Genomic DNA, 13358 nt, shown 5'->3' with positions numbered 1-13358 from the left:
ACTTAACTAGAAAACATCCCGCCGGAGCATTCTGTATATATTAATTGCAGTCCCCAGCCTGCACCTACAGGGAAAAATTGCGATTTTTCCGGTGCTCGCAAAATTAATATTGCATGCAAATTGCAATATATAGCAATTTTTCACTTATATTCGTGATTAGCGAACTAAAGACTGCATCATACCCAGTTTGAAGGAAAAGTCCATTTGGTCTATCTGAAACGCCAAAATGTCAAGCGGACTAAGCATTCATCACAACTTAGTTGTCATGCTCTACATTTTTCCATGGAATAAAATTAGTACCATATCCATATCATGATTAAATAAAATATTATGTTTAGTTTCTTATGGACAGCGAGTGTTGGAGCGTTCTGAATTAAGTAGAGGGGGTAATGTCGCACCTATATACTCGTATATCACAAAGTGCAGATTTGAGAGTCGTCCACCATTAATGTTCCTCAGTTGCAGCGGAAAGAGATTCTTTTGTAGGCAAATTTTATTAATCGACAGCTGTAGCAACAACCCTTTGAGCCACAGCCTGGGCGTAATTGTTCCATACCAAAGCAGATTTAATTTTCCAAACATTATAAGCCTACTGTTTCTCCAAATCTTAGTGGCCAAAAAAAAGAGAAAGTAAAAACGATCGTGGCATGCTATTTGGCACCATGATCCTCCTTCAGTCGCCCTACTTTTAACAGTCCACCAAGACTGAATGTACTGGTCCCAGCAAAAAATGAACCTGCACACCAAAATGTACGCAAGGATAAAAACTAATATTCTTTTGCCAGTGGAAGTTTTGTATTCAAGTTTCCTTACGAATCTAGTAACCTCAGTAAATTACAAAAAAAAATATAATAAAATATATAAATACATAAATACAATACAGACTATCTGAGGATGGGTCAAACTTTCTTTTTCCGCTACTACAATTGCATAATCATAAATCAGCAGTAAAAATTAATTTACATGCTGCATAAGAGGCTCTGTTGTCAACATTACAACAAACAAGTAAAAATGCGCCGAAGTTTCTTCGGCGCAATCGAGTTTTCTGTACAGCCGCTACGACGTATATCAAGGCCACCGAAAATAGATCTATCTTTCGGTGGGCTCGGTATAATGCTGTATGAGCCGCGGCCCAAGAAACTTTATCCACGGCATGGTGGTGGCCTATCCTATATCGTTGCCAGAAGTACGATTATGGCTAACTTCAACCTTAAAATAAAAATTACTGAGGCTAGAGAGCTGCAATTTGGTATGTTTGGTGATTGGAGGGTGGATGATCAACATACTAATTTGCAGCCCTCTTGCCTCAGAAGTTTTTAAGATCTGAGGGCGGACAGAATATAGTGCGGGCGGACAGACAAAGCCGGCACAACAGTTTTCTTTTACAGAAAACAAAAAACTGCACTACCATGTGCCACGGTATTCCCGAATGCAAGATATTTACAGCACTTCATCTGGCAAATCCTTTTCAAGGTTAAGGTATCTGAAAAAAAAAAAATCAAATTCCGTATCTCCCAAGGAGGCAATTCAGTATATTTCATAGGCATTAAATTTCTATTTACTTAAAATTTCATTTATTCTGAAAAAAAAAGTCTGTCACATTCTACGGTTATCTTTGTGAAACGAAAACGTGAGCTCCTCCCAAACAGCAGGACAGGTTTTACAAGCAAGTAATTTCTGGAAATACTGAGAGAGAGAGAGAGAGAGAGAGAGAGAGAGAGAGAGAGAGAGAGAGAGAGAGAGAGAGAGAGAGAGAGACTTGACGCCAAATCTCCTTCCTTCAGAAGTCATGATGTTCATGAATATGATCAATACATCGAAAAAGACACAACCTCTCTTATTTAATATTTGCTTGCTTTTGTTTGAATTAAAATCCTCATACATGAATTCTATTAAAACATCCCAGTAGCACTTAGAATGCGGAGAGATGCAAAGCAATACTATGATTCTCTAACGTGTAGCAAGATGCAAAGGGAAAAGAAATATTGAACTGTTCACTGGAAATACTATTACGGAAGAATAATGACAGCAACCAACGACAAACTCTTGACAGGGGATTTCAATGCTGTGTGATTATCCACTTTCCCGCGGTATGGATCGCGTTTATTTTGAGTGTATAATGGTATGCCGAATAAGTGTTTCACATGTTTTCGTGTGAGTTAGCGCTCACGTATCTAAATGAGAATTTATTATTAAAAAAAAAAGTCAATAGTCAACACATTTTAAAACACGCGAGTAACTTCAATCAACTAAACGATACCGTTCAACTATGAATGTAATTCACGCAACTCAACAAGATGACTCCAAAAACATTTATAGCTGTAATCTGTTGATTCTTGGGTTGCCTGACTGTCGACAGTCATTACGTATACTCAGGGGAAAATCAGTCCATTCGAGAGACTTTGTTCTTTCATGCTTATTGTACAGACATTAAGATAAATTCCTACAAGTGACCCACGGTGCAGAGCTTTTATCTGCCTAGGAGAACATTTTAAAGCTACAAAACATGAAAAACAAATATTTTTTTAATACTTCAAAATGGGAATCACACGATGTAAAAAAAATAATGAAATTCTGGACATCTCAAACAGGCCCCTCACATTTACTCTTAAGATCCTGAATAGATTACAAGTACATTCTAGTGGCATTAGCCAAGTGACAATTGCAAACAATGCGACCCTAAACAAGAATTTCCACCCCCGCCAACTTTCTGTACGACCGAGGGAGCTATAATGTCCTCCTGAGTACCAGAGAGCAACCCCAGATTTTTTTAAAACTGAAGAAAATATACAATTCGCAATTAATGTAATTTAACTTTATGCTGAATATTTCCTCTGTTGGTTCATGTATCTCATTGTGGCCCACTGTCTCTTAAGGTCTGTAGCAACTTTCTAAATATGGTTAGAGGGGCTTATGTGCCAACGGCATCTGGTATTCATTGGTGGTCACGTATCCAGTTACTGACCACACCTAATCTTGATCCGCTTTACAGAGGGAATAACCAGCCATGTTACTGCCAAGTATCTACGGCTGGTCATCCGTCCCGGACACCCAAACCAGAATTGGCATGACCTCTAAAAAGACATACGGCAATAGCGCAAAACTTTCACACTAACCAGTGTGTGTGTGTGTGTGTGTGTGTGTGTGTGTGTGTGTGTGTGTGTGTGTGTGTGTGTGTGTGTGTGTGTGTGTGTGAGAGAGAGAGAGAGAGAGAGAGAGAGAGAGAGAGAGAGAGAGAGAGACGACGCCAAATCTCCTGCCATCAGAAATCATTTACTAGTGCTTGCTTTTGTTTGAATTAAAATCCTCATACATGAATTCTATTAAAACATCCCAGCAGTACTTCAAATGCGGAGAGATGCAAAGCAATGCTATGATTCTCTAACGTGTGGCAAGATGCAAAGGGAAAAGAAAAATTGAACTGTTCTCTTGCAAATAAACAGACACAAGTTAATTTGTAGAAAGAACTGTCGCAATTCAGATTGGTTTCCTCTATTTTAGGTAAAGGATCATGCTACTGCAAAAACAATGACAAATGAAGCTCTCTGAAGCTGATTAAACAATAAATATAAAAATATATATTCGTAATAAAGAAAAAACTGACTATACTCTGGTCGATGAGTGGCAGTTCAAGAACAGGTTTAGTGTAATCGCGCAACTTATGATGTGATACATTCCACTGTTTAAATAAGATATAAAACTTTGCCTGAAACTATGATCTGAGAGCACGCATTCGAATTCGAAATGAGCAAACCAAAGGCATCCGTATTTTTGCTCTTTCAAAGCCAATACGACTGCCAACTTAATGACTCTACTTGGCCCAGATTCTATGCAAGAAACATAGCAGGTTCAAAGTCCCGACACAAACGGAAGGAGGAACAGAATTCCAAAGCCTCGCAGTAACACGAAAGAGAGACACTGAACCTTGTAATTGGTTTATGCCCCTTTCTCTGAGGATACACTCAAGCACACACTCCTTTCATTTGACAGCTCTCCTTTTTTTTTTTTTTAAATGTGATGGATAAGATTATAAAACAGCAAAAGTTGCTCTCTAGATTATCAGTTTGTTCCATCTCAAAGAAAATTATATAAAATACAAACCGCTGACTTACCCACGGGCGCATAACATACTAAGCAGGACAGATCCACCATATTGCAACATACCGTTCAAACTTGAATAAGAACTCTGATAAAGATGCCATGAAGGAAGCAGTTTAAGTATTTGGTGAGAGGAATCAAAATAGTGATGTGTAAACAAAAACAAAAAATGTCACAGACTCAACTTTGGTGAACTGTACTAAAATCCTCCATTTTTTGGATTTAATGCATCTGCTGTACTACTTCCTTCTCACTGATGAATGATGGGAAATACTAATCAACCCAAAGGACAAAGTGGACTTGTTTCCGTTGAGTTTTCTCTTCACGAAACCTATCGTCTTATCCATGTCTCATCAAGTCTCCTTTTCAATCACAGGAATTGAAAATTCTAGGGGATGAAAATCTGGAGGGGTAGCTCCCATTATAGTTCCTCATTGGGACGGGTATCGTTCTCACTCTGCTGGTCCCGCGTTCGATTCTCCGACCGGCCAATGAAGAATTAGGGGAATTTATTTCTGGTGATAGAAATTCATTTCTCGCTATAATGTGGTTCGGATTCCACAATAAGCTGTAGGTCCCGTTGCTAGGTAACCAAATGGTTCTTAGCCATGTAAAAATAAATCTAATACTTCGGGCCAGACATAAGAGAGCTGTTAATCAGCTCAGTGGTCTGGTTAAACTAAGGTATGCCTTAACTTAAGCTCCCATTATATTTCATGGCGTGTAAGAAACTTTCTTCTAAACTCATACATTTGGTCATTTTGCTTTTTTAAATATGAACAAAATTTCTAAAATTTTTGTACGTGGACTGACTGCAACAATTTCAAACCAAATTTTTTCTAGCACTCTCAAAGGTTGTTGAATAACAGATTCTCAAGCACTTATATATAAATATTGAATACATACACTTCATTACATTAGCATGCTTACAGGTAACAATTAAGCGCTTATGATATCCTTGTAATTATATGCAGTTTCGTACAAAGCTACAGGGTTGTTCAAACTGACTTCAAAGCTGCTTTCAACTTGATCAAACATGGGGCTCTTATGTATCAAGTCCATATCTTAGGTCTCGAATGAGTATAGTTTACACCATTCATCTTTTTAAGTGACCAACGAAAGTTATGATACTGTTAACAGTCAGACCAGGCCCATTATTTCTTGATGTTCCGTAGGATAGTGCTCTTGGGCCTCTGCTTTTTTTTTTTTTTTTTTTTTTTTTTTTTTAAGGGTGATGTTCTGAGACATCTGCTACTACGTCTGAGATGTTAAATCACCGTATCGATGACGATGCAAAATACTGCCTTGAGCAATATAAAATAACAAGCGAGAATAAAGTTCATTCGAAATTCTTTCAAATAATGTTATTGTGCTATTGCTTTACTGCTGTGACGGTCATGGTTTTCGTTTTCTGTAAAAGAAAACTGTTGCGCCGGCACTTTTTTCTGTCCGCCCTCAGATCTTAAAAACTTGTGAGGCTAGAGGGCTGCAAACATACCAAATTTAAGGTTAAAGTTAGCCATAATCGTGCTTCTGGCAACTATATAGGATAGGCCACCAGCAGGCCGTGGTTAAAGTTTCATGGGCCGCGGCCCATACAGCATTATACCGAGACCACCGAAAGGTAGACCTATTTCCGGTGGCCTTGATTATACGCTATAGCGGCTGTACAGAAAACTCGATTGCGCCGAAGTTTCTTCGGAGCAATTTTTACTTGCTTTTTAAAGATATCAATAACATTCTTCAGTGAGATTTTCAACTAAAATACAGACGAAAAACACAATAGGTTATCTCGAAATTTAAATGACATTTGTAACTGACAGGAGCCGTAAATTTTTCTACTTATCTTGTTAGGTCGTTGGGTCATTCGCCTTTCTTACATGAAAAAGTTTGATTCTACCTTTAGCCTTAAAGGACAATGATTCTAAAATTCTACCACTTTCAAAAAACTGCATCTACAGATAAATATAATATGATGCACTGAATCGAATATAGAATTTTGGCCAAAGGCCAAGCACTGGGACCTATGAGGTCATTCAGCATTCATTCAGTAGAAGGTTTGAAAGGTGTAACAGGAGGAAAACCTCGCAGTTGCTATGAATCAACTGTTAGGAGGAAAGTAAGATGGAATACGGAGAATATGAAAGGATGTACAGTAAAAGGAATGAAAGGAGTTGCAGCTAAGAACCTTACGTAATGCCTACAGTGCGTCGCATGAGGTGCACTGACGGCACTACATACCTATGTATGATGTAACAAAACAAAAATATTTGCTATCCTCAGAAGTTTTGGGTGAGGTGTGCATTAACCTGAAGCTGAGTAATTTTTCAGAAAACTAAAATGAAATAACTTTTCAGTAAACGGAAGAAGGTAATATTTCTGTGAAACTTGGAAAACGATCTTTCAGTAAACTAAATGAAAGATATCTATAACAAAACTTGAAGAAATCAAGAAAACTCAAAAGAAATAATCTTCCTGTAAAGTCAAGGCGACGTAATCATTCAAAAGTCTGAAGGCCGGCCATCCTTCTATAAACTCAAGACAGGTCATCTGTCAGCATCCTGGCTGGAAATTATTTCTCAAAATACAAACAATACACGTGTTCTATTTACCGTCATAGTTTTGCCTAAAAAAAATTGTATTTATCGAACTGTAAAAGACTGCGACTTTTGAAAGGAGCTGACATGCGTCGCTCCTTTAAATCCTTTAAATCGTGCACCTGTTACAAAAAGCATTTAGGAAAATAAAATGAAATCAACGTTTTACGAAGGATTTCTAACATTACAACAGAATGAGCGTCCACGGCACACTTGAAAAATACAGGCGTAAATTATACCTAAAAATCAATCAAAATATAATTCGAAAACATAAAACGATTGTTACATAAAATAAAACGAACGGGCGAGCACTCCAGAACGAGAGTTCAAACAGCTCGTTCAAAAGTGCAGACGTACAGTACTTTTTTTTTAGCTGTGTGTTCGTCAGTGAGATGCGGTCGGCTCGAAACAATGGCAAGAGAGCAGGAAAGAAAGAAAGAAAAAAGAGAAAGAGAGGAAAACGAGAGAAGTTGCATCAGAGCGTGCTCCAATTGCCGTCCCCAAAACACCAGTGAAATCATGGGAAGACAGCAAGAGAAAGGATCCACGCGATGATGCTAGGTTTCTTCTCATTCAAATGACACCTTTAAGTGCTATGCTTATCACACCTACACACACACACACACACACACACACACACACACACACACACACAGACAGACTCACTCTCTCTCTCTCTCTCTTTATGGTGTTTAAGGCGTCACTCTCTATGCCTTTCTCATTCTACATCTCTCGGAAGTTTTTTCTTTCACTGCAATCTTACGCAAAGCTTTTTCTCGTCACCTAACCCCTTTGTTTTTGGCTTCGCTGATTTGAAAGAGAGAGAGAGAGAGAGAGAGAGAGAGAGAGAGAGAGAGAGAGAGAGAGAGAGAGAGAGAGAGAGAGCTATAATAAAAACACTAGTCCCCTTGATTCAATTATTTTTAAGCCATCGATCAACAACTTGAAGAGCACATTTAAATGCATGACTAGGTACATGCATTGTAGGTTTTGTTCACAGCTTAGGTAAGATACATACACATATATTCACGTCACTTAGCGTCCTTAAATACGCACATATGGCAACAGAAGAAAAGACTAGATATTTCGACACGAAGTCATTCGCAGTTAAGACATCGATCTTGCAATCAAAATCCACAGATTACACACAAAATTGTGCGTAATCAGCCCACTCTAAGACAGCCATGAGAAAAAAACGCACAAGGATCTTGTTCATAAATAAGAATAATCACATTGAAACATCAGTTAAATAATACACGAAAAATAAACTTACTGTACCTTATACTCTAAAGCTCAAGTTAATCCACCTACCATTCATGGAAAACTGCATTCCTGGAAAAGAGAAAAATCGACTCTTAATTCGTAAATAAAAAAAATATAATTTAAAGAAACCACTACAATTACGCAGCTGTCGTTTTTAACAATAAGAATGCTTCCTTTTCTAAACAGTAAAATATAAGTAGAAAAAGGCATTTACATATGATATGCACACTACCCCGTACATGGAATTAGCACATTCAATTTGATGAAAAGCTCTTATTGAACACAGTACAGGTTAGGGAGTTGGTATCATTTATATGATCTATTTCGGTTTCGTTCGCTGATATCCGAGAAAGGCCTTCCATAAATAGATAATATTATAGTACTGAAACTAGTACCTTTACTAAAATACAGAATTACTTTTCAAATACATTACGCCATCCGATTCAGAACGATTTTTTGAAGCCAACAATATACCACAGAACAACAGAGAGTTTCAGGTTTTCATTTTATCTAGCAAACGACAATCATTGTGAGAAACCATATTTACGAGTCATCTTGACAGAGTAACTAAAACATATCTCACGTAAAATCATGACTATTAACCGATTAGCCAGTCTTTATGTAGCTACTACTCAACCTTGAACTTTCTTACCCTTCTCTTGATTATTATCTAGAGTATTATCTTTCTGCAGATATTACTGTACCCTGAACGTTCTTTCCCTTTTCTGTATGTAACACAGAACCTTGGATATTCTTTTGCGGATATCTTGAATAAGCCACCTTCGCTTTTTCCCAATACATAAAAAATATAAATGACCACAGAATTCCCAACCATAAATACTAATTAGATTCGAGGAAAATTTCCATTTTTGAACAGACTGACATTATATGTATTCACGAAGTACAGAGTGGGATTTAGACTTCAATGTCCATAAGAAGCCAGTCATGAGCTTTCAGCAAGATTAAGCAAGATTTGGAAGGTCAACGAAAAGAACTTGGAAATGTGTAGGCGGGGCGCCGAAGGTGGTCAACGATGGGAAAGATACTGCGGAGAGAAATACACTGAGATTCATCGCTTGACATGTAACAGAAATGCACTGAGGTTTATCATTTAATGCATAACAGAAATACACTGATATTTATCACTTGACATATAACAGAAATACACTGAGATTAACTCTTGACATATAACAGAAATACACTGAGGTTTATCACTTGACATATATCAGAAATACACTGAGATTTACCACTTGACTTATAACGGAAATACACTGAGATTAACTGTTGACATATAACAGAAATAAACTGGAATTTATCACTTGGCATACAACAGAAATACACTGAAATTTATCACTTGACATGTAACAAAAATACACTGAGATTTATCACATGACATACAACAGAATTACACTGAGATTTATCACTTGACATATAACAGAAATACACTGAAATTTATGACTTGACATTTAACAGAAATACACTGAGATTTATCACTTGACATGCTATAGAAATTCTCTGAGACTTACCACTTGATACATGACAGAAATATACTGATATTTATCTCTTGATAAATAACAAATGAGTACAGTCAACTATAATGTATCACAAGAAACTAAAACACACACGTTTAAGTAAGCTTGACTAACATGGCCTTGTGCCAATGCTGTTAAATCCCCTTACTACCCGAGGCCTAAGATAAACTACATTAAAAAAATGACATTTATGACATCAGGCGATTGTGTCTTGAGAAACTAAAGAGGGTGTTCAAGGAAAAAATAAAAAGAGATTTTGGGGGCTGGCTGAAGTGATGGAGAGAGAGTCCTAGTTTACAAAGGGATGGCAGCACCCATAAAATTAGAAGCTATTGGTTCCACGCAGTCTCTCGGTGTATTCCTTCACAACAAAGAACAGGCGATCTCAAGCAACCTTGAGTCTTATACTTCTATATATTTATAAGGCTGGCTTTGGGGCATAAGAGCGGTAGCTTTGACCAAATACACATTAACTTTACTTTCTCTCTGTTACCCTCTATGAAATAGTTTGCTATTTCGTGGAGGGTTGCAGAGAGAAAAGAAAACTAAGTTTATTTCTCTTGAGCATAAAAGCCCGATTTCGACTGCTTAAATCCAGATTTCATTGCCTTTAAAATACGTATATACTCGAAAATCTGGTCGTGAATGAGGCTGATGACCCAAGTTAGGATTCCAAAATAAACTGTACAGAGAAAAGCATCACCAATAATGATTAAAGGGAAATAGTGAAACTCTGAAAAAGAGAACAATAATACTTGACCGAAATGAATCTTCAAACTTTTAGTATGTTCGGTCCCTTTCACATTTATTTTTCGAAATATTGTCCCAAGGTAGTGAGAAGGCGGACCTGTAAACACAGATTTACGCACCTATATTTTGTCTATACAATACGTAGATACATATACTTATATGACATGCTTATATAAAAAAAAAAACATATTTTGTTATGGCATAAAATGATTTAGATTATAGGTAAATCTACCGCAATATTTGAACGCCGATTTTAAATTCATTTAAAAAAATTCTAGTAATGTTCCTGATTTCTAAGTTGTTTCTGGAAACCTGAAAGAAAACGGGCAACGAAGTAGTTCCACACCCAATTCTCCTGGCTTGAATCATCAAAAAGTTGCAAGTTTAATATAGTTTTCACCGCTACCACAATTCCACAGTTTTGGATAAAGCGTAAAGGAGAAAATGAAAATCCTAAAAGACAAAAGCTTTGTTGAACAACTAAATCTATCAGTAAACTTTAATCACGAAGAATTTCATTCCCCCAAGTTTGTGCATGTATGTGTGGGTGTGTATATATGTGTGTGTGTGTGTGTGTGGGGTGTGTGTCACACTGCCCTTGATCTCTGTTCAACCTCCTCCACTCCTGACTCACTTCCCTTCCTCATCCTCCCCCTCCCCCTCCATCATCCGTCAACTCCTCCTACGCCCGCACTGAGGAGGGCAAACTTCCTCGATTCTAGAGAGTGACCTTACCAACATTCCGACCTTCCCAGACCTCCTTCCTCCTCCTCCTCCTACTACTTATTTTCATTTAGAATTCTCCTTCCCTTTCTCTCTCCCAAAACAAGCGCCCGTTGATGATCTCTCTCTCTCTCTCTCTCTCTCTCTCTCTCTTGAAAGCCCCTAGCCCCACCTAACAGATCTTTCTTCCCTTTTTCATTTTTCCAAATTATCTTTTCCCATCAGCATGTACAATATTCGTCTTGAAAATGGTTGAAAGAGAATGAAAAGAGGCAACAACAGAATGACAAAGGAAGGATTAATCTCTCTCTCTCTCTCTCTCTCTCTCTCTCTCTCTCTCTCTCTATATATATATATATATATATATATATATATATATATATATATATATATATATATATATATATATATATATATATATATATATATATATATATATGAATGAATTTTTATCATATCACTTGTTGGCCGTGTGGTTAACATTCATGTCACTGTGGTCCTGAGTTCTTGTCTCTCGTGGTTCGAGCCCACGAGACGACGAACTTATTATCAACTAAAAAATTCCCCTTCGGGTAACATATATGAAAATATATTATTCCCGAGGTTGAGTGAATTGGATATTAGACGTTTGTAGCTTAATGGTTTTTTATATATATAAATATATATATATATATATATATATATATATATATATATATATATATATATATATATATATATATATATATATATATATATATATATATATAGAGAGAGAGAGAGAGAGAGAGAGAGAGAGAGAGAGAGAGAGAGAGAGAGAGAGAGATTAATCCTCCCTTTGTCATTCTGCTGTTGCCTCTTTTCATTCTCTTTCAACCATTTTCAAGACGAATTCGTTTTTTCACCACGCGCAGTTTTTATTCCTTCGTGACAACAGCCGAGCGGCCCTCACAAGCGAGCCAGATCACTGATAGCATTAACGCAGCAACAAATGGCGCCTGCTGCCACCCTTCCCTTCCCCTTCCCCTCCACCTCCCCTCCCTACCCCCGCTCTGCTACTTCCACTGACCTATTCTTTCCTGGTTATACCTTTCGACATTGGGAATAGGTCAATGACGAAACTGAGCTGCTCCGCCCCACCGTGACTAGGATGCATAATACCACCTGAAAGTACATTTCGTTCCTCTCTCTCTCTCTCTCTCTCTCTCTCTCTCTCTCTCTCTCTCTCTCTCTCTCTCTCTCTGCTGATTTGCCAACAGAGCCAGTTGTATGATGAAATTAAAACTTCGTCACCGTGTCGTGAAAAGAAACGTGTTGGTCGCTTTGACGAATTTCAAGAGATTTATTATTATTATTATTATGATTATTGTTATTATTATTAATCGATGTATAAAAACATTCAAGATGAACAATCCATAAAATTGCAAGGGAAGCCTCCTCTAAAAAGAATGCTATCTTTAAATGGTGAAAAACTGATTAACTTTGGAGACAGTCACAGAAATCGATTGTTATAGTTGTAATAATTGTTAACTGCACTTAAGAATTACGTTAATATTCTTTCTTTCCAGAGTCTAAAGGTTTGTAATGAAATGGGCAATAACGCTGCATCCCGAAACGAAGCCAAAAATTAGCAGTTTCATGTATTATATCTCAAGTTTAGTCAATGCAAAAGTTTTCATGGCCAAATAAGAAGTCTGTTTGTTTATAAAATCAAATATATTCCTGACAATATGCATATATATATATATATATATATATATATATATATATATATATATATATATATATATATATATATATATATATATATATATATATGTATGTATATAGATACATATATACTGTATATACATATACATACATACATACATACATATATATATATACATACATACACGTGTGTGTGTGTGCGGGTGTGTGCGCGAGCGCGTGCAGCGTGGACCTCCAACTTCCTTTCTCCCCTAAATTTTTGGATACGTTCTCCCGTCTACCAACCTTGATTCCGAACAGGAAGTAGATGATGAAAGTTTTTCTTTCACAGCATCTTTTTTTTTTATAACTAATTTCTCCACCCCGTCGAAACGCTTTTATTTTCAGTCTTTTAACACCCAAATGATAACCTAATCAAACTTTGTCAAGTTTTATACAAATAACATTTCTAAAACAGCGTCACAGCACGACATGAAAAAAAAAATTTTTTAAGGAACTATCCATAACTGCCAATGAAACGTCGGTGAGAGAGAGAGAGAGAGAGAGAGAGAGAGAGAGAGAGAGAGAGAGAGAGAGAGAGAGAGAGAGACCGAAGGTTGTTGATATGTGGCACTAAAACAACCCTGACCTTCTGTGGGGCAATGAAATATGGTTCATCAACAAGCGTGACCATCTGTGGACTCAATAATATGTGTCACATAAGCAT

The 13358-nt window shown here is 37.0% G+C and overlaps 1 protein-coding gene across 3 annotated transcripts in view; it reads right to left on the bottom strand.

Annotated features, from left to right (window-relative positions):
• LOC136843430 (protein bric-a-brac 1-like) overlaps positions 1-13358 on the bottom strand; it is a 361384-nt gene that overhangs the window by 326007 nt on the left and 22019 nt on the right. For 2 of the 3 annotated variants that reach the window (XM_067111891.1, XM_067111898.1), the window contains exon 1: positions 8007-8024. In XM_067111891.1, the coding sequence (XP_066967992.1) occupies positions 8007-8009 (3 nt within the window). In that variant the 5' untranslated portion in view covers positions 8010-8024. Of the gene's footprint in view, positions 1-8006; positions 8028-13358 lie in introns of those variants that run through there. The other variant, XM_067111890.1, reaches the window with a different exon arrangement.

Source organism: Macrobrachium rosenbergii, chromosome 11 (genome assembly GCF_040412425.1).
Source record: "Macrobrachium rosenbergii isolate ZJJX-2024 chromosome 11, ASM4041242v1, whole genome shotgun sequence".
Classification (NCBI taxonomy): Eukaryota; Metazoa; Arthropoda; class Malacostraca; order Decapoda; family Palaemonidae; genus Macrobrachium; species Macrobrachium rosenbergii.
Note: the sequence above shows the minus strand (reverse complement) of the source record. Positions and strands in the feature narration are given on the sequence as shown.